We start from the raw sequence: 26,134 nt of genomic DNA on the forward strand, positions 1-26,134 counted from the left end.
TCGAATCAAACGGTTCGAAAGGTTCGAAAGATTTCGATTTTTCGAATTGTCTACATCGTAAAATTCGACGGAAGTCGAATTTTCGAACTTGTTAAGCTAAGAAGTTTGACGCTTTTCGAACCGTCGAACTTATTACGCTAGAAAATTCGATCTTTTTCGAACTTTCGAAGTTATTGCGCTGCAAAGTTCGATGCTTGTCGAACTTCCGAACTTAACTGACCAAAAAATTCGATTAATTTCGAACTTTCGAACTTATTTATCAAGAGAATTCGAAAAGTTTCGAACTTTCGATCCTGAAAAGTCAGAAGTTCGACGAACTTCGAACTTTTAGGGTAAAAGTTCGACGTTCGTCGAACTTCGAAAGACCGGCGGACGGTTTCATTTGCATTCAAGTAGTGAGGTACATTCGTAATCTTTTTTTCTCCAACTTTTGCACGCGGTGCTGCGTTCCTTACGAAAGACAATGCCGTTTGTTTCAATGTTCTGGCATGCTTAGTTTTAAAGAAATAAATTCCCGAAGGGGCGAGGAAGGACGACGCGTTTTTGACGATTATCGTTTGTGCCAGATTTGAAGCGCGCTGTGGCCGAAGCTCGTCGCGACACTGACACCCCCCAAAAAATTTTTTTTATTTTTTGCCAGGCGCAAAAAATCCCTCCTTACCCCACCTCCAACGTTACTAAAACACTCAGTTGGGAAACTGGCCGTCAAAACCTGGGCCGCTGGCGTCCACCGAGACCGAGCTAAATGCGACAACAGCGCCACTCTTTATCGTTTGTCTGTACTGTGGTCCCCTTGAGCTTTTTGAAAGCCTGTTTTTGCGTAAAAACAAACGGAAAAGACTCTTTTTGTATGAAATTTATTGGAGTTTAGTACCAAATGATGGGCGCGTGATGATTTTTATCATCTTTAGTTCGCAAGGTTTTGCGGAACAATTAATATTGTTTTTATAAAACCATGCCTCAGCGGGCCTTTCAGGTAGCGTGTCCCGACCTAGGTGCATTTTAACTTCGGTAGTTCGGCGCGGCGCGTCCGCCGGGGAGACGGGGTTTCACCAAAGCCAAAAATAGAAGTCACGTGCAGTTTCTCGAGTGGCCGCTGCGGGAGAAATGGTGGCATTGTGTTCGTCATTAGTTCCGTGCTCGGAGACAGATTGGGGCCATATTTTTAGGGCTGTCTCTATGGGAGTTTCCCAACTGAGTGTTTTAGTAACGTTGCCCACCTCTAACTTCCGGTTTGCGACGGAGGCGCCCTCTGGAATTTCCCAAGCGTCTCGACGTCTCGGTCAGCTGGAGCAGGGAAATTGCAGATCGTGTAAACTTTTCTCGTCATATAAGTGTTGTGTGGCAGTGACCTCAATTTAGAGTCCGCATCCGCATTCGACCGTCCTGAAGCCGCTTTAGATCGGTTCGTCCAACCGTGGATCCCGAAAGTGATTTGGATAATCGCCCCAATCGTCCCTACCGAGTTTTGTTAGGTCAGTGTCTCGTGAGTGCGTGAGTGTTCGGCTTCACAGGAATTGCAAGTCTCTTTAAATCACCATATCGAACTGCCGAATTGCGATTACATTCTCCGCGATTTCAAATGATTCACTAATTTTTATTATGTGTCCTTGGCGAGCTTTCGGGAGGGTTTGGCCTTCAGGCGCTAAAAACAATTTGGCGGCCTAGAAAGCGATACTATTTTTTTTTTTTTTCCATCGGTGAAGCGTTGATGTGGATAACTCAAAGCTAGCATTTTTAAGCTGACTGCAGTACTAGTAATGATAAAAATCGCTACGTATTTCTGTGCGTGAGTATTCTATGCATGCTGTAAAACTTTGCGACACCGCGTGCCTCTCGGTACGGGCTACGCGGTGCCAGTACTCTTCCGAGCGTAATAAATACTCTTTTCGTTATTTCATTTGATGAAACGTTTTTACTCCGTAATTTTACCAGTGTCTGTATCTTTCTTGCTATTCGTTCATACTAAAAAAATCCAAGTTTAATAATGATTAACGCTGCTTTTAGACCCCTGGACCAGCGTCCTAGGGCTAGAAACCTGGTGCAGACTTGGAAACCAGCGCTCGGGTTCAACACCTAATCGAGGGCTTACAAATTTTACTTTCATACAATTTTAGTGTAGACCTGCAAGTTCTCTATTCAATATGTCAATATTCATACATATTAATTCTTGTAGATGCATATAAGGCCTCTGGAGTCTACATCAAATCTAAGAAAGGAGTCGAGCAATTTCAGGTTATTTCAGTAAAAGAGAGTGAAGCAAAAAATAATTCAAATCTCATCCAGAGAAGAATGCAAAACAAGCGAATGAGAGATCAAAATCTCCATGAAAATACACAAGCACAGATGACGTAAAGAACAAAATCAGTCACAATTTTATTTATTCCACAACTGCTAGCCAAGTAAAAGGCCACGGCAGGAGTATGCACTACAAGCAGAACAGATGCCGAGCACGTAACAAAATAGATCACAGAATGAAAAAAAAAAAAGATAAAGAACACGGAGACACACCATACACCATCAAAATGTTTTAACACTTCACAAATGTACAGGTAGCTGTACTGACAGGTGCAGTTACTTTTACATATCATAAAATACTTCTAAGCTCTTACGCCTTCTAATGCTGTCACTGGTACGGTACACCTGAAGACAAGAAATTGTACAAACCACATGGGGTTAAACATCGAGCTGCTTGATGAGACGGGTCTGCAGGTATCCGACTTCAGATGCATACTCAAGATAAGGATTGTGGTCGGTTTGCCTTGCTGCATACCCTACCCGGAGGAATAACACGGAGTCAACTGTTTCAACAACAAGAAACTGCATTTAATTGGACATGGACAAGACGATCAACATGTTTACCAGCGGCGCCCGAGTCCAAGCAGCGACTCTCTGACCTGCCTTATCAAGGCGGCGCATCCGATGTGCGCGTGGCTGGCGTGACGTCGCCGCCACGCGGGAAAAGTTCGGCACCTTTGCCTCGCAGTCCCGCAACTGGGCTGAGGAGCCGCCAGGGTGCCCACAAAGGCGCGGTTGATCAGGTAGACGTGGTACCTTGGGTGACACTGTCTTCTGACCCGAGCTACTCTGTCCGATTCCGGCGACTTCGGGTCCGCCCTCTTGAAGAGCTCTTGCATGCCACGAACGTACCGGACCAGACTTTCATCCGGGTGCTGCGTCCTTGCCTCGATTTCTCGGAGAATCTGCGTTGCGTAGCCTGTAGGCAGGAACTCTTCTCGAAGCCTTGTCTGGAAGTCCGCCCAGCGGTACGTCTGCAGCTCGCCCAGGAGGTCTGCCACGGACTTGACGTCGTCGTACCCCATGTAGACTGGAACAGTCAAGTGTGGTCGGAGCTCTAGCGGTGGGGTTACCTGCTGGCCAGGCGTGTGGGCCAGGCGCTGCATCACGGAGTCGCACATCTCCGTGACCTTCGTGAGCAGGTTCATTTGTGCCGCTGCGGCCATCGCGGCTTCCTGCTCCCGTGTGAGCATGCCTGCAAACACAAAAAGAAAAAAAAAGAAAAAAGAAACGCCCTCGAAAACCCAACACAAGCGCAAAAAAAAAAAAAGGAAACGCCCCCCAGAAACCAACACAAGCGCGCAATAAGGATTGCCGCGGTCACAAAAACAATCAGAAACACACAAATACAACAAACGCGGACGTGCCAGAAGCACGGAACGACGATAGGAAACACGGGGTGTGGGAGAAAAGCTTACCGAAAGAAGAAACCGAGCCCCGTGAAATTGACCTTTTTCAGAGTTTGGCCACGATCGTGGCGCGCCCTCGCGGAAATCCCGCGAAACACTTTTGGTGGCTCCGGGAACGTCTCTCCGTCGTCCGCGCCAGGCGTGGCTTGTCTCCCGGTCCATGTGTTTGCGTGTGTTCTCTGGTGGCGTTGTTCCATCCTTCACCAATCCGAACGTGTCTTTCTGTCGTCGCTTCGCGTGCATATTTTCTTCGAAATGGCTGAGAACGACCTGGAGGATTAACAAAAGTTAATGTCTAGGATACAGAGGACCTCGTTCGTTTTTATACCTTCAGGGATGGATAGACCGCCGACGCCGCATCGGTTCTTACCATCGACTCGGAGTCACTTCATCGTCACTTCCGTGTCGCGTCTTGCAAGCAACTAAAAAAGGGGTCTGCTTTCAAAGCAGAGTCGCAGAGTGTTATGTAAGGAAAGTAATGGTGACCAGCTTGGATACCGACCCAACCATCCACCTTGTGCGGAGCTTGTGAGCTCCGTTTTGTGAGGCCCGGCCACTACAAACAGCTGATTTTACTCTCCTTGATCGCTTAAGTTATTCAAGCTTATCGCGCCCGTCACTTCGCCGTCCTGCGTACCGCGCGAGGGCACGGGACATGGCCGTATTCGGGTATGTGTAAACAAACTCGGACGGTGCGAAATCCGGGCCGTCTTGATATCGCGAAGGATGGCCTGCAGCGTCAAAAAGTAAGGAACGGTATGTTAGAAACAATCCATCTTTGAATTCGGCACGTTTACGAACCTTCGACAAAGTGGGCCCAGCAAACAGGGCAAACAGCAAACAGCCACAAGTTCACGGTTGGTTGCCAAGAAATTTCATCAAGGTTCTGTCTCCGTAAGGCATAAATTCGTTTCGCTCGCTTTAAATGTTTTGTCTTTTTTTTTTTTTTGACGTGGCAAGACGCGAATGTGTATAGCGCACGCCTGAAGAACGGAAAGCTTTATGCTGTTATTTTTTAATTCAGTACCGGGTATGGCACGATTACGTCACACAACCTCGTTTGCACGTTTACTATGAAAAAAAAATGGTCAGAGTGCAGGCGAGCTGGTGTAAGTTGAATACATGAGAGCTTGATGGAACATCGAGGAGAGGGACGGAAAGAGTACCTCTTTCAAGAAGTCCTGTATCCGTCCCCGTCCTTGATGTTTTATCCTTTCATGTATTCGTATCTATTCAGCAACACGTTCATTTTATATTATTAAACCTGAGACTGAGGTAGGAAAAGGAAAACGCAAAGGAAAAACGGGCAACGTCTCAGGAGACGTTGCCTGTCCTTTTTCCTTGTCCTTTTTGCGTTTTCCTTTTTCCTACCCCGATTTCAGGTATATCATCCTGTTCACATTTACTGTATTTTAGTTAAAAGCAGAATGTTCCGCCGTCACATTGATGTTCCAGCCACTTGACGCGGGGGACTCTCGTCATAGGCTTTTGAAAGCAGGGCAAAAGCGGCGGGGCGTTTGACATCGGGTGCTTTCGTGCACCACCCGCCAAAGGCTACAAGAACTTTAGAAAATTTGGGATTTTAACAATGTTTGCGTCTATTTGTGCAACCTTCTGCTGCGTGGTGGTGAGGCATGACGACTATGAAGCCAAGCCGCGAGAATACCGGAAGAATCAAGCATAACCAGCACTGCCTGAGCGACCGAGCGGGCGAGAGAGCCACCAAAAATGGCGCCTTTCCCTTTCCTCTCCTTTCTCAGAGTCGGCGCATGCGCCCAGCGATCTCTGAAAAAGGTCAATTCCTGCGAGTGGGTAGCATACCACGCTTGGGCGCTATACGCCTCGCAAGTGGGCTCATTTTCGTCTTCTGCGCATGAGAAAGGAAGTAGCGGTGACGTCAGAACGCCGAGTCCTGACTGGCTGATCGCGACCCCCTATTGAGCGTCGTCTGCTCCTTTGCAACGTCGTCTGCTCGCAACATCGTCTGCGTCTGTCTTACCTTTCCTGCGACTTTCGGAGCGAACTCGACTTGGCCTTTAAAGGGACACTGACACCCCCCAAAAAAATTTTTTTATTTTTTGCCAGGCGCTTTATTATGGTGTTGGAGGACTACCCAATTAATATTTTGCAACAGAGTAGCGTATTTTTTTAATAAAGCCAAAAGACGAAATAACTCGAGCGGTACGTTGTTTTCGTCTAACTAGCAGACGCGCATCAAGGAGGGAAGTCAAAGGACTCACTGGCGAGGTGTCCCGGGGCGCCGAGGTTTGTTTGCTTAGTGTCCGCAAGTTCCCTCCCAAATACTTTTTACCTCCATTCGTGTGCGGCGAGACCCCTCACTCTTTAACGGCGCCGGCGGGTTGGCGCAGTTAACGTCGTCTGCTTTACGTCTGCTAGTCAAAGCGATGACTGCTTTACCTTTCCTGCGTCTGTCGGAGATTCGCCGCTTTTTCACCGGCGAGAGTCACCGTTGCCTCGGGAAACAAGGAGATAACAAGAGGAAGAAATTGACCTCTTGATCTAAAATTGAGGTCAGCGATCAAAGTATAACACGGGAAGGGTTCACAAGGGTCGCGCGGGCATATTCCATTCAGCACGTCTGCCGGTCGTGGGCAGACGGTCGCCGAGTCGCGGAGTGCCTGCTAGGCCTAACTGCCCAGCTCGTTTGGTCGCGTTCGGTGGAATCGTCGCCGTTGGAGCTTTTCCCCGGTGTCTGTGGATCCAGCGTTCTTGTTCGTCGTGCTCTGTTTCAAGTAATTTTTACTTTTTTTTTGCTGCTTGAAGTCAGGACGCGTGAGAAGCTCACGTAGAAAAATAAACGTCCGTGGGTCGTCGCGACCGCGACGCTGTCGGCCATGCTGACTTGATCGTAAGAAGTTCGTAACAGCTTCGGAGCTGTCGTAGGATTTCGCCGTAACCTGCGCAAAACTTACGAAAATTTCGTTTCGTGAATACGAATTTGTTCTTGAGTTTTGTCTTACGCACATTTTTGGCGTAAGATCGTTTCGTGAATCTGGCCTCTGCACTCCCGAAAGTCGCAGGAAACGTAAGACAGACGCAGACGACGTTGCGAGCAGACGACGTTGCAAAGAAGCAGACGACGCTCAGATAGGGGGGCTCGATCAGCCAATCAGGGCTCGGCGTTCTGACGTCACCGCTACCCCCTGCGCAAGGAGCAGACGAACTTGCCCTCCGCATTGCGGTCGGTTTGCCCTACTGCATACCCGACCCGGAGGAATAACACGGAGCCAACGGTTTCAACAACAACAAACTACATTTAATGGGACATGGACAAGAGGATTAACATTGTTACCAACGGCGCCTGAGTCCAGGCAGCGACTCCCATGTGCGCCGCCTCTGAGGCCGGATTCTCAAAGCGAACTTACGACGAAAAAAATGCGTACGACAAATTTGAGAGAAAATCCGTATTCTCGAAACGAAATTGTCGTAACTTTTGCGCAGGTTACGACAAAATCCTACGACAGCTCCGAAGCTGTCTTACGCACTTTCTACGATCAAATTAACATGGCCGACAACGTCGCTCAGTTGCTCGGTCGCGACGACCCAACGGACATTTATTTTTCTACCTGCTCTTCTTGCGCGTCCCGACTTCAAGCAGCAAGAAAAAATGAAGAAGTACTTGAAACCGACCACGACGAACATGAACGCTGGATCCAGACACCCGGAAAAGGCAACAAAGGCGACGATCCCACCGACCAAGCGAGCTCGGCAGAATATCTAGCAGGCACTCCGGCCCGTTCCGGCGCAGCATTGCTCAGACGGTCCTTGGCCAAGACCGTCTGCTCACGACCGGCTGGCTTGCTGAATAGAATATGCCCGCGCGACCCTTGTGGACCCTCCCCGTATGAATAGTTTGGTAGCTGAACTAAATTTCAGAGGTCAACCGATTCCCCTTATCATCTCGATCACCTTGTTTTCCGACGGTGACGAACGCTGTCGTCGAAAAGGGACTCCTCGATTCTATCTCCTTGTTTTGTGTGATATAGAGCTCAAATAAACGCCGTATGGATTACCTTCGCAACACGGTATGTACACTTTGTTATTAGTATGCCTTTTTTAACTGTCGAGCTGTATCAGTTTGTGGGAGCTACGCGATGCCGGTCCAACCTTTCTTTGCCGAGTGTCACGTCAGTATCGAGTTGCAATCGTAGAAGATCGGTCCCGAAGCGCTTACCGAAACGCAGTCTGAATCCAGCACTTCGATCAAACGCACGCGTCCGCTCCGAGTGTGAACAGGTATTTACGTGACTCTTGCTGACACTCTCGTTGTTCAAACGTATCTTTTTTAACGTCGGCTCACTCCTGCATTTCCGTGCCCGCGAGAAACGCCGCGGCGGTTTGTTTCCTTCTACGTTGCTTTGCTAACGACTGGCACGGGGCTTTTACCGACGATGACAGTTGTGTTGACTTCGTAGCGATCGAGTTTGTAGCAGTCAACGAAGCGTTTAAATACTGTTAGCGTCGATATACCACTGCACGGACACGAACCCCAGACAAGCGGTGGTGGAAAGGTCGCCCGCGTTTATGAGAACCAGCTTGAACACTACACATTTACACACAGACAGGACAGGACATACACGGAGCTGTCTATCAACGAGTGGTTAGCCTGTGTTTGTTATTAAAAATCCACGTGCTCCGAACTATGCCTAGCTCTCTAATTGGTTGTTCGTTTTGCCGAAGACGCCGTTGCCATAGCAACAGCACCGGAAGTCATCGTTTCTCCGTAAAAGGTCGTAACTTTCCTCCTCTCACTTAAGAACGCGTTTGTGAATACCGTTCTCGCCTCATCTTACGATGATCGTAAGTTTACGAACTTCGTAGCTAAGTTGTCGTAGGTAAGAGGTTTTTTATGAATCTGGCCTCTGATGCGCCTTATCAAGGCGGCGCACGCGATGTGCGCGTGGCTGGCGTGACGTCGCCACCACGCGGGAAAAGTTCGGCACTTTTGCCTCGCAGTCGGGCAACTGGGCTGCGGTGCCGCCAAGGTACCCAAAGGATGCACGAGTGTGTTATATGCTGCAAGTTTGACTCACCTTGTATGCTAAAGAATCCATGAGCTCGTCCATTATGTCTGACACGAACTTGAAGTCCTGAGGCCAGATTCATAAAAAACCTCTTACCTACGACAACTTAGCTACGAAGTTCGTAAAGTTACGATCATCGTAAGATGAGGTGAGAACGGTATTCACAAACGCGTTCTTAAGTGAGAGGAGGAAAGTTACGACCTCTTACGGAGAAACGATGACTTCCGGTGCTGTTGCTATGGCAACGGCGTCTTCGGCAAAACGAGCAACCAATTAGAGAGCTAGGCATAGTTCGGAGCACGTGTATTTTTAATAACAAACACAGGCTAACCACTCGTTGATAGACAGCTCTGCGTATGTCCTGTCCTGTTTGTGTGTAAATGTTCAGTGTTCAAGCTGATTCTCATAAACACGGGCGTCCTAAGCCTTTCTTTCCACCACCGCTTGTCTGGGGTTCGTGTCCGTGCAGTGGTATATCGACGCTAACACGATTTCAACGCTTCGTTGACTGCTACAAACTCGATCGCTACGAAGTCAACACAACTGTCATCGTTGGTAAAAGCCCCGTGCCAGTCGTTTGCAAAGCGACGTAGATGGAAACAAACCGCCGCGGCGTTTCTCGCGGCCTCGGAAATGCAGGAGTGAGCCGACGTTAAAAAAAGATACGTTTGAACTACTAGAGTGTCAGCAAGAGTCACGCAAATACCTGTTCACACTCGGAGCGGACGCGTGCGTTTGATCGAAGTAGTGGATTTAGACTGCGTTTCGGTAAGCGCTTCGGGACCGATCTTCTACGATTGCAACTCGATACTGACGTGACACTCGGCAAAGAAAGGTTGGACCGGCATCACGTAGCTCCCACAAATTGATATAGCTCGACAGTTAAAAATGGCATACTAATAACAAAGTGTACATACCGTGTTGCGAAGGTAATCCATACGGCGTTTATTTGAGCTCTAAAGCACACAAAACAAGGAGATAGAATCGAAGGGTCCCTTTTCGACGACAGCGTTCGTCACCGCTGCCTCGGAAAACAAGGTGATCGAGATGATAAGGGGAATCGGTTGACCTCTGAAATTTGGTTCAGCTATCAAACTATTCATACGGGGAGGGTCCACAAGGGTCGCGCGGGCATATTCCATTCAGCAAGCCAGCCGGTCGTGGTGGGCAGACGGTCTTGGCCAAGGACCGTCTGAGCAATGCTGCGCCGGAACGGGTCGGAGTGCCTGCTAGGCCTATATATTCTCCCGAGCTCGCTTGGTCGGTGGGATCGTTGCCTTTTCCGGGTGTCTGTGGATCCAGCGTTCATGTTCGTCTTGGTCGGTTTCAAGTACTTCTTCATTTTTTTCTTGCTGCTTGAAGTCGGGACGCGCAAGAAGAGCAGGTAGAAAATAAATGTCCGTTGGTCGGTCGCGACCGAGCAACTGAGTGACGTTGTCGGCCATGTTAATTTGATCGTAGAAAGTGCGTAAGACAGCTTCGGAGCTGTCGTAGGATTCTGTCGTAACCTGCGCAAAAGTTACGACAATTTCGTTTCGAGAATACGGATTTTCTCTCAAATTTGTCGTACGCATTTTTTTCGTCGTAAGTTCGCTTTGAGAATCCGGCCTCTGGAGACGCCAATGAAGTGTGCGTTCCACAGGCAAAAGCTACCCCAATCCCCCAATACCACATTGAAACCATGGGAACCACAAGAAAGAGGAGTCCTAAAAACTTTCCTGATGATGCCTTTACTTCATGCAGTCCTCTTCATAGTGGACTTTTCGAGACACTTAAGTAGATCTGCCACGAGAAGCCGCTTAGGTCCAAATTTTAAATTGTTCCCTTCACGCTGCAACTGATACTCCTGTCAGTTTGCCAATATCAGTTTTATCTGCATTCAATATAGTTGTCTTTGTATCTCTTTGTTATTCATCAATACACCAGAAAGACTGGCATTCTGACGATACGGCCTGATGCCAAGTGTAAACAGTGTACCTAGAAAAGAAAAAAAGATATTGTTTAGTCTTGTCAAGTGGCAAACAGTGAAAAAATAAGATCGAATGTAAGTAACAGTGTGTAACTGTCTGCGCTCTGCCAGAAAATAAACAGCAGTCGAAAATAAAAACTCATCAGCTGTTGTTGCGGCAATCTGTCCAGGACAAGCTGGAGAAGCAAGGGCCTGTAGGGTGCTGCTCAGACCTTGCTCGGGCATCCATGGGACGGCACACACTTCGAGAATGAATAAATGAATAGAGACGACAGTCCTTGTAGGTGTGCCTCGGTCGACCTGGAAACAGTATCATTGTGTTAAACTCACCAGCAGCTGGGGAGGTTGCCGAACCAGGCTGCTCTAGGGAAGCTGGAAAAGTTTGGTTCTTTACAGCACCGCTTGGAACTTCTTGGGGGGCCTCAGGAGGACACACTCACTTAGAATCGACAAAGACGGCACTAGTGATAGGTCAGCCTCAGTTGGCCTGGAAAAAGTATCGGACTGCCAAACTCACCAACAGCTGCGGTCACTGCGGCAGATTGCTCGGAGGGAAAAGCTCCGCTTGGACCTTGCTGGGAGCCCTCCGGAGGACACACACTCCTAGAATGATGAGCAGATGCTGAAAAATACGTCTCAATCGTTTCTATGCTTACAAATTCACAACCCAGACTGCTATGATTTTTCGTCGTTTCGAAAAGTAAGCAAAGCACCCGCCGTACGCACGAACGCTGAGGATCGCGCCGGCCAGAAACTTTTGTTTAGAAAATGCTGGGCTCTAAAGATCGCAATGCTTAGCGTGCGATCTTCACAGCTTAGCACGCACGTGTTCATCGATTCCGAAAGCGAGCCAAGCACGCGCCGTATGTACAAGCGCTGAAAATGGCACCACGGTAAGAAGCTCTTTTCTAACTACGACCTTGACTCGTGCATAATCGGACGCTAGTCATTACAGGCTGAAATCTAAAGGCTGAATTCAGTGAAGCAATGATTAACAGCAAAATTAGCGCTGCAAAACTCTATTACAACACGCCGACGCTTATTCGTCGGAAAACAAAATCCTATGCGACAAACGAGCGTTGAACGCCGCCAAAGCTATTACATGATGCTAAGGCGGCGTTTGCGTGAGCGACTTCATCTGCACATAAAGGACGCGCTTGCAAAGGCACCAGTCACCCAGCTGTGTTTGGAGATTTGTATTTGTAATTTGTCCCCCTTGTTCCCCTTCTCCAGGGATTATTTTCGTCATTCTTGTTCAGCTCTTGCACCTTTGCATTCAATTGCATTATAATCATAACCTTAAATCGCAAGCCGTACGTTCACCCTCGTTTGTGTTAGACTGCCCTTACAAAAAAAGCGTTGCCCAGTCTATTGAAATCTTTGCTACTTCTTAACGATACTTGCGACTTTTTTCCCTACCCACTTTCTAGCAACGTATTTGTACACATTGTGTATACACCTTTTTCAGACACGGGTTTATACACTGCAGTGGTTAAAATTTGTATCGAAATTGGATTCATTATTATCGCCCGCCTTGTATATACTTTTTTATCAGTGGTATTGTTCAGACCAGTGTTGCGGAATGGGTACCCCCATTCCATTCCAATTCCATTCCGGGGAATTAGAGTTTTCGATAATTCCATTCCTTTCAACTCCTAGGAATGGGGACACTGGGCCCATTCCCACTCCCGGAATGGCTGAATTGTTCCATTCCATTCCTCCGATTCCTAAACTTTAAAAGTGTCACTTGACAGCTGCATTACAATGCAGGGTTCGGCAGAAATATTCAAAAATGTATTTGGAAATACAAATATTGGGATAGATGAAAATAGTTGCTGAGATACTGATACTCAAGTCTCAAATATATCCATAAAAATGTATCGTGATACGTGTCGGAAATACTTTTTAAAAAGAGGCAAAAAGTCTTTGGAAATACAAATACAAGAATACATTTTAGGGAGGGCAGAAATATAAATACTGATAATACAATTTACATTCTTTCAAATTTCTTTGAGACGCCAACTGAGATGAGGCTTTAAGTTTGAAGTGGAAGTTTCTTTTTTTTTTTTTGGTCCCGAAATTACTTTTCCGCAAGCTTGGCACTTCGCCTTGAAGGTAGTGGTTCCGGACGCAGAGTCCTAAATGGGTTTAAAAAACGTTCCATCAAGGATTGACCGCGGTCCCTTCCCTGGCATCCTGTCTCACTGACCAGTGATGTGAAAAGACCGACCTCTAAAATAAATTCCATCAAAAAATCACCACTTCCCTGTCCAATAAGGGCGCCCCTGTCAGCACTGCATCACGTCACGGTGGGATGAACCAGTATTCTTGAATATGTAGGTGTTGCCTTGAACATGAACCCACGCTGCTGTATGAAAGGACAATACGTACTTTCGTTGTAGCTGACCTCGTTGAAGACCATGCAGGCAGTTGCATTTGGAATTTTCGAGAAAACTGGACCACCTGAAGCATCCTGAAGCGCATGTATTATCTTCTGTTACGGTTGAAAAATCGATACGGTGGCATCCCTGTTGTGACGGTCCTTCCTGCCGACTCTCCGCCTCCAACGCTTGAATGGCAGTCTCCAAGTTTCGCCTAGCATAATTCAAACAGGGACCTTGTGGATTGCGACCTGAGATGGCCGGCGCAGGTGCGAGCTCTTCGAGAAGCAGCGCGCTCGAGACGAGTCGAAAGTGTACGAAGTCTGGGTCCGCACAGCGAGGCCACCTCTGGCCTCCTTCCTGGGTATCGGATCACCAGAGCAGCAGGACACGTTCCCGTCGGCTGATGACGTACCAGCCGTGCAATATTACAGGCGCAGACGCATTCGGATATGTGTTGAACTTCACTGCTGAAAGGCGTCACCGCCCCCCCCCCCCCTCCCCCCTCTGTTCGTTGCTTTGACGCTTGTTTTTTGTATTGCATTTTTTTCTTTTGCGCATAAGTCTGCTAGGGCCTTACGTGGGTTCGCAGTTTCCCGCTCATTTTATTTCTAAACAACCAACTCCCTGACTGGCTCGGTATAGCTGAACGTAAAAAATAAATAAATAAATAAAGAAGCTGGCCCATTCCATTCCCATTCCATTCCGGGCAAAATGCATCTAATTCCATTCCCATTCCATTCCCCTCAACGTTGCCGCCATTCCATTCCCATCCCATTCCGGGGTCGCGAAAATGCGGAATGATTCCGGAATCATTCCAACTCCGGAGTGGCAACTCCGCAACACTGGTTCAGACTACGTATAGACTTTGTTGAGGTGAAAGCCTGTAACACTGCAGGTTGTTACAATGTGTATCAAATTGAATACATTTTTATCGCTCGCTTTTTATATACTTTTTATCAATGGTAGTGTTTAGAATTTATATGGCCATTGTTGAGACGAAAGCCTATACACTGCAGTTGTTACAATGTGTATTGAGATTGGATTCATCTCTATAACCCACTTTTTATATACTTTCTATTAGTGGTAGTGTTGAGACCTTGTATAGCCTTTGTTGAGACAAAAGCCTCTTCACTGCACTTGTTCTAATAAGTGTCAAATTTCAATTAATGGTTTATTCCTCATTCTAATATACTTTTTATCAACATCAGTGGTCTATAGAGCAAGATAACTTAACTTTATCTGTAAAGTGGAAAGTGGAAAGAAGTGAGCTAATTTACACTTTCTATGGACACGGAAATTATAAATACATATTGGGTAGAACGATGTTCTTTTTAGCCAAATGAACACACATTTCACAAGATGGAAGGTTACATTGATATCATATATAACCACTTTACGGTGTAAAGAGTAACACCCAGGGCCGTAACCAGGGGGGGGGGGGGGGGGGGGGGGGAGGGGGGTTAGGGGGTTCTGACCTAGGGTGCCTACATGGCGTGTGTATGAAGGCACTCTATTCTGACCCCCCCCCCCCCCCCCCCGAAATTCTTTTCTGGGTACGGCCCTGGTCGGTGCACTTGCAGCCAGCCGATTTTAATCCCCACCTCTGCGCACGCGCAGTAGCACCGGACGGCTACCGGGTAGCAAACCAGGACCGGTTCTCCGGTTTGCTATAACTCTCCATTATATGCCACCGATGCACATGATTCATAGGCGAAAATAAGACCATAGACATTTTCAAAATGGCCGCCGTTGTCCCCGAAACCCCCCCCCCCCCCCCCCCCCCCCCCCCCCGAAATTTTTTTTCTGGGTACGGCCCTGGTAACACCCACAGAGATGTGGACGCAAAGCCTGCTTTGGACAAGACCAGGGTAGACGCGGTTGTTATGTTGCAGCTGATAAAACCCGTTTGCTCTATTGACGTCTAACTCCTGGTTAGCTCAGTTTGTAGAGCTATCCACTGGAATTGGAGTGTTCCCTGGTTCGATACCAGGACCATTCACCTAACCTAACATAACCCCTTCTCCAGGGATTATTTTTGTCAAACCAGAATTCTTTTTCTTGAGATCCCATAATTGTCTGTTTACATATCAATTAAGTTGCATCACGAGGTGCATAACGGGATACGGTGATCTGTACTACATGTGCCTAAAACTAGACTTTTACAAGATAACGCCCCACTTATTGAATCAGTACCTACAATTATCACGAAGTTCATAAAGAAAATAAAAATGGCGAAATCATTGCGAGGTGGTCGTATCTCACCACCATAATTTGTTTTCCCCCCTAAAGCCGGGGTCACAGTCTGCAAACAGATTCTAACGCGAGTCACCACGAGATCTGAGTTTCGAATGCGGCACGGCAACGAGTTCAAGGAGACACTTGGCAGGCATGCGGCATTTGAATCACGGATATCGTGGTGACTGATATCTGCAGACTGTCTTTTCTATAATGTATGAGCAGTGTAACGTTGGCTTAAAGTATACTTCTGGTAGAAGCAAACACCGCAGTACGGCCCGCAAAAATTGCGTAGTAACTATTAAAAATATAAAAGGACAACACGGACTCACTCAGGCTCGAAAAGTTACGCCAAACAACGCGCAAAAACTAAAAAAAAAAAAATTGGAGAATTTCTTTTTTTTTTTTTTAAGGAAATCTAAATTTTTTTATGTACGGAGCTGATTTTTTGCTGGAGTTTTATACGCGCTACAGATTGCAGTCAAACATATCAAAAGGCGCGCTTGTAGCGCTAGTCGCAACATGTTCAGATGAATATTTCGAATTAAATAATTAAATAAGCATCACAACCTGTCGATCTCCATCCCCAGAGCAGCTGTTTCACCGCTCTACCACACTACACAAACATTTGTAAGTAGAAGTTGCAGTAACTCGACGTAACAAGTCCTTTTCTTGAACTCATCTGCCTCGCGCCATGGGTGGATGACTCTTTAGGATGATTTAGAGTTCCTGTATAGGCTCCCTACGGGAGCCTATACAGGAGCACATACAGGAACTCTAGGATGATTCGGTTGGGAGCGCCTCCCCGCGGATAGACGCCGCCTCCTTCTTTTTTTCCGATTACGGCCTCTCCGCAAGAACGGGACGGAAGAGAAGGCCATAGCGCTCCGAGCGGCACGTCACAATGGCGGAGGAAGGAAGGCCATGGCGCAACTGCGTGAGAAAATGCACTGTCGACGCGTATCGGCGCATTAATGTTCGTGCGCGTTTATCCGACATTAATACACGTTTTAAAAGCGCAGTCTTGTATAATTTATTATATATATATAATATAAACGTAATATACAACGCGCTACCAAGGTTGAAAGTATCAAATTTATATTTTTGATTATCCCCGTAACCGCGGGACTAAGCGCAGTCCCGCAGCTCCTCACACTTTTCGAATGAACCGGCTAGAGCACTGTATAGCTCCTTCAGAGCAGAGTACCGCAATCTAGAACGCCGTCTCTCGGCGATTAGCGGAGAACGCCCGGGGGTTCCAACTCCGGCCGCAAATGCATGGGGAATGGGAGAAAATCGCTGCTTCCTGATTATTTTGGGGATCTATGGAACGACAATAGTTTTTGACACGATAAGGGAATAGTTTACAATATTTTGCGCTAAGATGTGCGCCATGAAATAACTTAATTGTTTTTAAAAAAAATTGCCTGAGCAGCATCATGCAGCAGACGACGCGGCGACGTCACACCGTTCACGTGACCCGCTCCGGCCAATCCATAAAGTCCATCTCCGCTGCGTAAAACAATCGTCTGCTTCAAACGCCATTGCTTTGAAAATTGCCTTCGCAAAATTTTCACACGCATCCAATATTATTAAAACTATGATAAGGTGTTCATTGCTTTACCAACTTCACGACAGACTAGTTTTGAAAAGTGTGAACTTGGCGTTTATTTTTTAATCAGCCGTGCTGAGACGATCTCCATGTATTCTCCCATAGGGCGGGCCGCCTCCTGGAACCCTGAGTACCACGTGACTCGCGCCGCGCTGCTCTGTCGGCCATGTTGTCGGCGAAACACGCGGATCAAAGGATTGCGCTACTCTGCTCCGTGGGAGCTATATAGTGCTCTATAACCGGCTCCGAATTTCCGATGCGACGTCTTCCCTCGTAGGGGCTCTGATTCTAGTAAATTCGCGTTGCGCGTGAGCTGCTGACTGCATGCAAAGGTACGCTGAGACATTTCAGAAGGGATTGATTGAGATTCGGATTGAAATTGGAGAAAGATTCAGATTGGGAGAAAAATATTTCGTAAGATAACTGCTGTTATTCCAAAACGTCACCATATTGTACTAAAGTTTACTCTCTGGGTAAACATCCCCCGCCTACGTTCACACCGCTTCTCGGCGACCGTATGCGGCTGCTCATTACAAAACTGTTAACCCACTTGGCCCCACCGTACACGCCGCTTCGCGGCGTCCAGCCGGCAACCCAAGCTAACCCAGGCGTCCAGAAAGGGAGTCCCATACCATTTAGTTTTACCAAAGTTTCGTCGACAACATTAGTCTTTTATTCTCTGTTCGATTTATTCTCTGTGGATCGAAACTGGGTCCGCTGCGTATGCAGCAGGTACCTTTCCTAAGCTGCGCTACTTTTTTTTTTTTTTTTTTTATTGTAAACTGAAACGCGTTGTAAACATTTCCGGTCGAGGTGCAGGAGCTCGTGCGCATAGCTTAACTCATATTTTAAAGCACCTACGGTTATTTTTGTAAAATATACTTGTCACGAGAGCGCATAGTTTCGGTTCGCTTCAACTCGCTTGGTGCCAATTTCCAAGCTATGCACCCCTGCGAAAACGGGTCATGATTCTTTATTGGGACAAACAGACGGGACGGCAAAAGCGGACCTAAAAAACGGGACTGTCCTGGCCAAAACGGGACGTCTGGTCACCCTAATTAACAGTCACTTACCCATATACGACATAAGTGGCTTTGTTAGGCGTAGCACCATCCTGTGGGAGTACTGGATACGTTGGACGTTATGTTTAATTTGCCGGTGTCTCTTTTCCAACGTACGCACTAGACGCATCGCATCGTGTTTGCGCGTTGGATCGATACAGGCGTTCTCGGCAACTTCTGTACAGGTGTGGGCTTTATTATTGGTAATCTGTGTAGAAAACGCCCCAACAGCAAGACGCCTGAGATTGTTGAAAATTACCCGAGACATGTGATGCGACTAGTGCGTACATTGTAAAAGAGACACCAGTAAACGAACCATAACGCCCAACGTCTCCAATCCTCACGCAGGATGGTACTGCGCCTAACAAAGTCATTTAGGTGGTTTATCAGCTAGTGGCCGTAAATGGATGACCAAGTCTACAAAATTATAAAGTGCGAAGGAATAAATTTCTAGCTAAAATAGTGCTTATTACGTTTAGAAGAAAAAAAAAAACCAAAAAACTCTCGATTTTGATTTCTTGTGCACCGAAAAGTCTGTACACCGAAAAGTCAGTACACCGAAAAGTCCGTGCACCGAAACGTCCGTGCACCGAAAAGTCCGCACCGAAACGTCCTACGCCGAAACGCCCTACACCGAAAAGTCCTAGACCGGATTTTCTTATAGAAATCGCGTCCCGCGGGCGACGGAATCAAATGCGAGCTTGAATTGTGAGCGTCTGCTATTTCATGAAGGAAGCAATCGACAAACCGTGCCTTATTTGCAGGTTTTAAGTCGCTCTGTTGCCGTACAGACGCTGAAATATGCCAGTGTGTAAAGAAATGCTCAGAACAGACGCATCAGCGGCCCCCGAGATGTTTTTCACCATACGTGTGCGGGTGAAAAATTTAACATTTGTCGACAAAACTCTTCCAGCAGAAACCTGTGACTGCACAATAAGCATCAGAGAAAGCTAAACATAGTGACTTTGCCCGAGGCTTAAGCAACATCATCATGTTTAACATTTACCTACGTCAGCTAACTTGCCCCGTCGTATTTCGTTCGAGAAAGCTCGTTCTCGACGCCCTCACCAAGGCTGATATCTGATCCACCTCATGACGATCGAAATTGAAAGTCCCACGAAAAGTTTTGCTGGATATTCCAACAGACTAGTTTTAAGCCGTACCCTTTCACGCATAATACCATGCTCAAACGGATCAAGCTTCTGCTTGGACAGCAACATCAGTTTTCTTCAATGTAAGATATCGAAACCAGCTGCTTTGTAGACAGTTGGTTGCGGAAATTTACGCTGTCTGTAACTATCTCTACGACAACCGAGTAGCTTGAAGGCATCGCAAATATAAACTACAGGTTGCAGCGACCAACGTTTGTGGATAAACGTTGGTAGCGACTGCACTCTCGCATTCTCACCCATCACTCTGAACGGAAAAGCGCTAGTTTCTGTTTGAGGTTGGTGCCTTTTCTACAACATAGATGGCGGCAGCATCAGTTTTCTGCACTCGGTGAATCTGGCGTGTTCGTTTGAACTTTGAATCCAGTTCTCCGTGCAACACTCTGCGAGTGCGATGCATTCTGGGAGAGAAATTGAACGGTGCCAGTCGGTGTGAAACGAACTCGCTCACGCCTTCCTCGTACCATGTCATACCGATCACTTAGCGGTGTAATATTTTGCCCGTGTAATGAAATGTTTTCGGGACCCGTTGCTATGTGCAGCTTTCAATCTAGCTAATAAGACACGCTTATGTGACTAAAAGCACGTTACGACGATCGATCCACGCGCGTTGCCTTCGCTTCGCCGCGCGCCCCCGATGGCCTTCCCTCGCGACGTCACGAGTAGAGCGCTACAGCCTTGTCTTCTAGGAGGTGTTGGCCGCAGAAGCGTTCGCGCGCTTCCGGATCTCGGAGGCCATGATATCTAGTCCACCATAGCCATGATTTAATATGTTATATGTCTACTGCGAAATGAAACTGCGAGAAGGCGCCACCAGCTCTTTCAAGCTTTGCAATTCCCCTGGCAAATGCCGAGTGCTCCGCGCTAGCGGTCGTCGAGCGGTTGGCCTCCGTGAGCGATCGGTCACGTGGTCCATCCCAGTGCCACCGCTTCCAGAGCGTCTGCTCTCCCTTTTGAACAGTTGCGGTTCCCATTGCTATCTTGCTGAAAGCATGAAGTTCTGATCGGGACTTTATGCTTTGACAAAAAATTGATTGTTTACAACTTGATTAACGGTGACCCCGACGTTAAGACACCATTTATTTTTCCTTACAGTTATATAAGCCCGATGATCGAAGACAACTAGAAGTACTTGTACGAGCCGTAGGATGATATTAAGCAATATCAAACACATATGCCATAAAGCGATCGTCATCTCCGAAGGCGACTTCCATCTGCGGAGTATTTGGCGTGTTGTCTTCTAATTATTCTAATTACAGTACAGAGACCACAAAACGAACAAACGACATATATCTAGCTCTTCATCCGAATTGGTGCGCACAACGCCATCGACGTAACGCGGTATCTTGGGCCTCTTCGCTAGCCAGCCAAACGACTCGGAAAACACTCCGCCGAGAACGGCTGCCTCGTTGTCACTCGAGCTGGAGCTAAGCTTGTATCTTCGTCGCTGTCACTGCGTTTTATTAGACCTCCTGAAATTAACTACAACGATATGTCATCGTCGCAGTATGCTCGGGCGAGTCGGTCATGACGAGGGGAACGAAAACAAGCGAGAGTCCACCCAGATATCGAAACAAAAAAGCCGCGAAACTCCTTCGTTCCCCCGCGGGAATGTCGATAACGAAACTGAAACGCTGCGAGAGACGGCTACAGATCGTACTCCTCCAAAAAAGGCTGCGCGGAGAACTACTCCGGTCCGCTCGACGCGCTCCGCCACTTTTCCACGGAGCAGTTGGAACCCAGAGCTTGCCGAACGGCTCTGTTGGAGCCGCTCGGCAAGCGCCCCACTGGCCCTCAAGGGGCTATTAAATTTAATTAATTTTTGTCTTTCTTTTTTTTTTTACAAAAATACATAATTTTTGGTCGTCTAAACAAAATCTTAGCTCGATACGTCAACGTTTTTCTCATTGGACGACAAAGCAGGCAAAACCGGAAGCTCCAACTTGTCCGGAAACACGTCGTGCCTCGCTTGTAGTCAAGAGCCGTGCCACACGGGAACACGTCCACGCGTCCACGCCACATCGCCGCACTACGGAACGCGCCAATTGCCATGGCGACCGCGTATGTTGTTGAAGTTTTGCCGCGTTTTCGGACGCTTCGTTTCAGAAGTTTCAAGGATCGGTTGAAAGGTGCGTCGATGCACGTTTATACAAAGACCCTAACTGGCGTTTCTTGCAGGTACGATTGCTGTCATGCGGGAGGCGAATGGCCGAACTGCACGTTTTCGGCCAGATATTAGGAGCGAGAGGCTTCGACGGTTCCAACCTCTTCTGCAAGTGGAAGCTAATCTTCGGTGAAATATTATCATTTCTGGCTATTGCCTGGCTTTTCCTGGTTCTTACGAACGATCTCGTTTTAGACTAGAGGGCGTGTCTGGTTAAGTCTCGGCAATACGGCGACACTCACAAACACTGCTGAATCTGTTTCACTGTACGTGCGAGCTTAGCACAAGCTGCAAGATCTATACTCTGTTTTGGGTCCATATTACATGAGCGAATGACGTTTTACCTTATGATGCACCGCAGGAAAGGCTACAAGCGCGAGCTCCTTGCTCTAGGGCACATCTCGGAGCTCCCAACGCTATGAGCTCGCGCTTCTAGCCTTGTGTCTGCGGTACAACATAAGGTGAAACGGAGTATAGCTCCGGACATTCAACATCCCTGCCAAGTACGTGTTCTCGGGCTGTCCAGCGTCCAGGGCAACAGGCTCGTGCTTGTAGCTTCGGCTTAGGACACACATAAAGTAAAACAAACCCTAGGTGCAACTTTTTAACGGGGGCACAAACCTCAATCTCTGTTCCTCCTAGCAACGCAATATGCGGAGAAACATTTTGGTAACAAGTATGTCGCCTGATGAGAAGCGATCATACATTTCTGAAGACGTTGATTTGGCAGAAAGCTGATTTTTTTTGGTTTTTAAGACAATTGAGTATATATTCGCTTTTCTTTTTCCCCACTTTTCCCGCTATCATTGATCATATTTGCTGTTTTTTATCACAATATTTTTTTTTTGGCAGAATTTGGGAAGGGATATTTTGACCCTCAAAAAGAAACGAGCTCTCCAGAAACCCAATATGACTTGCGTATTCTACCCACTGGTACTCTTCCCACACTACTTCCCTTAATCGTTAGCACTCAGAAATGCTGTTGAATGAGTCGAAATGAATTCAGACCATAATTCTTTTGTCCCTACTCTAATCTGGCCTCCTTTTCCCAACACTACAGTGAGCAGTAGCCTTAGATTTATTTTACATCTAGCAGTTGGACGATGAGACATAGGACTAAATTAAATCACGCTCACAAAGTAGCAAGCCAGAATCACTAAGCTAAGTTAACCTCTTCGTCTTCCAATAAACCAGTTTTTCTCTCTCAAACCACGCTTTTTTTTAACTGTTTTCATTCCATGTTGTTTTTTGTGCTCATGAATTCCTGTCGATGGGAAAGCAGTGCTTGCCCTCCGTCGGAACCAGGGGCGGACGCAGAAATTTTCAGAAAGGGGGGAGGGAGGGGTCAGGTATTGGTCCGTGTATCATGTTTAAGAAACCCCTTGTTTCCATGCCTTAAATTTTTACACATGCAGAATTCAAGAAGGATGTCAAGACATCCGGCTTCCCCCCCCCCCCCCCCCCCACCCCCACCATCTTTCACCCTCGATTCAAACTTGGGGGTGTCGGCGGCCTGTGGACTTTTTGCGTGCTTTGACGCTGTAGTCAACGCCCATCTCTGTTTGGAACAGGTTCGTGCAGTAGAGCCGCGGTGAAAGTGCGCTGCCTCAAATGCAACTTTGGCTCTGAAGCAGCAGCAAATGCCGTCACAAAAGCTTTGAAGGCGGAGCACTGCGGAAGCTACACCAGCTTGATGTAGCACAAAATGGCAATCCATGCAGTATAGACCGTTCCATTAGGGTCATAGCAGAGAGGGTAAAAGAGAAAAAAATGCACTCCCCCTCTCACCCCGCACGTCGTCCACTCCGCCGAGTGGGCTGTAGCTAGCGTCCGGCTGGCGTGCAAACTCTGTTTAAAATCGCGTCATTTTGGAACTTTCAAGCGCAGATGCGCAGATTTTGGTATGCCAGATGTCGTGTATTACTATGCTAGATAAAAAGACTCACAGGGTCCAATTGCGCTGTTACCTGCGTGCAAATGAAAAACAAAAATAGGGAAAACTGTGTCAGATTGGCCGGTCTCTTTAGCAAAAAGTAAATCCGGTTGCTGTACCTTTTTTACTATACAAAAGTTTGTACTGGGGTAGGCGTTTAGCGACCATCAGTGGAAGTCTGAAATAATAAAAAAAACGTGCTCTCCTGCCGCAATACAGGCAGTAGTTGAGGGTAGTACTGCCGGCTGACTCAGCTGCTATTTAAGTAACGGGAAAAAGATATGCTAGTCGATCATTTAGCAAAATAGAACAACAGAGAGCTATAGGCTGATTTTAGAGCAGCCACAACTATTCTAAGAACACGAACCACTTCACAACGGCAGCCACGAGCGAGAGTTCGATGTTCGGTAGAGCCCGCCGATACAGCCCAAAGATGGAGAACGGCAACCTCCCGGTTTGTCGTCTGCTAGCGGAGTCGGGCACGTGCCCTCTCTCTCGTTTTACCCCGCCGAACCCGCTGAACTTCCCGGATGTGTGGAGAGGGCGCTGCGGCCGAACAAAATGGTGCTGCCCACAGAGCGCTAAATGGAATGGTTTATACTATGATGAATGGTGGCATAGCACTGTCAGAAATATTTCGAGCCCACGTTGAAAGCGTGATGCGTAATATTGGGAGGTGTTGAGTTTGAATCCCAGCGCCGCCAATGATTTTGTCTCTCGGCGGCTTCGTAACTTTTGTTCCATTCTATAGGTCGGTCGGTCACCTGCACATTTTCGAGAAAGTAAAAAATGTACATATACAGATCTGTAGCGTCCTAGGGCCGTGTGGTAGATCGTGCCAGTGGGTTTTCTCATCGTAAGAATGCAGTCAATCACTTTCAAACTCGAACGTGCGAGCGCCTCGAAGCTAGACTCGAGTTTTGGGGCCACCATGGCTTCTTTCCAGGTGACGGGTGGACCTTGGTTGAAGGTTGCAAGGAAGGGCAGACCCAGGTGGATCGGCACCGCTGGGAGGAGGACAGGGCGGTCTGGAGCCACCCCATCGACGTACACCTCACCACCCGCGGGATACAAGGTGAGAGAACATGGGCACCTGGGTCGCCGGTCATTATTCCGAGCACACCATCGCAGTCATCTTTTACGACAGTGTGGGAGTTCAAATGGGTTGTTATCACTTGCTCGTATCGTGCTCATGTACAGTGTGTTCCCAAGCACTATTTGGGCTTAAGAAATTCGCATAAATTAACCAAGGAACAGAGCACACTGAAACTTTTCATTAATATGCCTTTAGGTAGTGTATTTAGCATACTTGATTGTGGGTTTGAAGAAAAAAATGGTAAGCCTAAAAAGCCTGTTTTCTGCTTTTTATGCATAGGGAGGAAGGACGATAATAATCCCTTCTCCAGGGATTATTATCGTCATTCTTGTCCAGCTCACTTGCACCTTTGCATTAATTGTACGATCATCATAGGGAGCAAAACTCCCTATGATGATGAGGGAGGAAAACTCCCCGGGTCGCTGCCGCTTTCCCCTCGGCATTCCCCCCGCGTCCCTATCGGACAGGGACAGGGCTTGTCCTTCGGCAACACGCCGCTCTCGTTTCGCCCGTGCGAATGTTGCTCACAGCTTTGCTGCTTGGAGCCAGCGGGCCGCTCGTTGCCGCTGGGCGGTCGCCGTCGGCCTCGGGTGTTAGCAAAGAACGCCACAGACGTACTCCTGTTCCGTTGGTGTTAGGTCACTGAACGGAAGCTTGACCCGAACTCGCTCACGAGAGCGGCATTGCCGTTCATGTTGACAGATCCGACAAAACGATCGCACCACCGCGGTGCTATAACCCGCCGCGGTAACCAGTTTCGATCTCCTAAATGCTACCGATACCGACTATTCACACTTGTCGTCACTCCCTACGTCACCTCCGTTTCCAAAGGCACAGAGATGAGAATGGAGATAGTTCAGCTTCGGTTTCTTTAGTTCTTTTGTAGGCGCAGAAATATGCGTCACAAATGACTACAAAAAATTGGGCAGCATGCTAGGTTCCCAAGAAGCCTAAAAACACCATTTAAAAAAATTAAATAAAATCGCCTTCATTGTCCCTTTAACGCGACGAGCTTTGGGTGGCGTGAAAAATTGTTTGTCATGACCAACCACCATTTGCGCCCGAGAAAGAACAGGTCCATCGCGATTCGCTGCCATGGCCTATCTGGGAACTCGGTCTCTTGCTGAGGCATCTTTCTGTTGGTGCTCTGTTTCAGGCAACTGTGACAGTTCTTAACAAGACATTCAATGTCCGCTTCAACACTCGGCCGCTACATCGAGCTCTTGGCCCATGCTTGACACTTTTCAATTCTGAAGGGCTTCTCATGGACTATTCCAAGGACTGATTGCCTTAGTGTCGCTGGGATCACTATTCTAGATCCGCGCATCAGCACGTTTTTATTTATGGCAATACTTTGCCTCTCCTCCAAGTAAGGCTAATCCAGTATCTCGGCGGCTTGGCCATCCTTTTGCAGACAGGTTGACAGGGCTTGACATACCGGGTCTTGTAGTTGTGCTTCAGTGATCAGTTTCAAGGTGGACACTGTCATCGTGATTGATGATGCCACCCAGAGGAGATAGCCCAGGACGTCATCCTTTAATTCAGTGGACTCCGAATTTTGAAGGTGTGATCGGGAAAGTGTGTCAGCCACCGTCAAGTCAGGCTTGGAACATACACAATGTCATACGTGTAGTGCATCAGACGGATGTGCCTTCATTGCAATCTTGGTGTTAAAGCATCAATCCTTTTAGATTCAAATGAAGACACCAATGGCTTATGATCTGACTCCAGGAAGAAGTGCGTGCCTACAAGGTAGTCA

At 47.6% G+C, this 26,134-nt stretch overlaps 1 protein-coding gene across 2 annotated transcripts in view; it reads left to right on the forward strand.

Annotated features, from left to right (window-relative positions):
- Positions 1-26,134, forward strand: part of LOC8033806 (B9 domain-containing protein 2) — a 92,062-nt gene that overhangs the window by 56,417 nt on the left and 9,511 nt on the right. Inside the window, exons 1-3 of one of the 2 annotated variants that reach the window (XM_029975538.4) lie at positions 21,102-21,311; positions 21,361-21,475; positions 24,226-24,354. In XM_029975538.4, coding sequence (XP_029831398.4) covers positions 21,388-21,475; positions 24,226-24,354 — 217 coding nt within the window. In that variant the 5' untranslated portion in view covers positions 21,102-21,311; positions 21,361-21,387. Of the gene's footprint in view, positions 1-21,101; positions 21,312-21,360; positions 21,476-24,225; positions 24,355-26,134 lie in introns of those variants that run through there. The other variant, XM_042293443.1, reaches the window with a different exon arrangement.

This window comes from Ixodes scapularis, unplaced genomic scaffold (assembly GCF_016920785.2).
Source record: "Ixodes scapularis isolate PalLabHiFi unplaced genomic scaffold, ASM1692078v2 PGA_scaffold4__175_contigs__length_147842914, whole genome shotgun sequence".
Classification (NCBI taxonomy): domain Eukaryota; kingdom Metazoa; phylum Arthropoda; class Arachnida; order Ixodida; family Ixodidae; genus Ixodes; species Ixodes scapularis.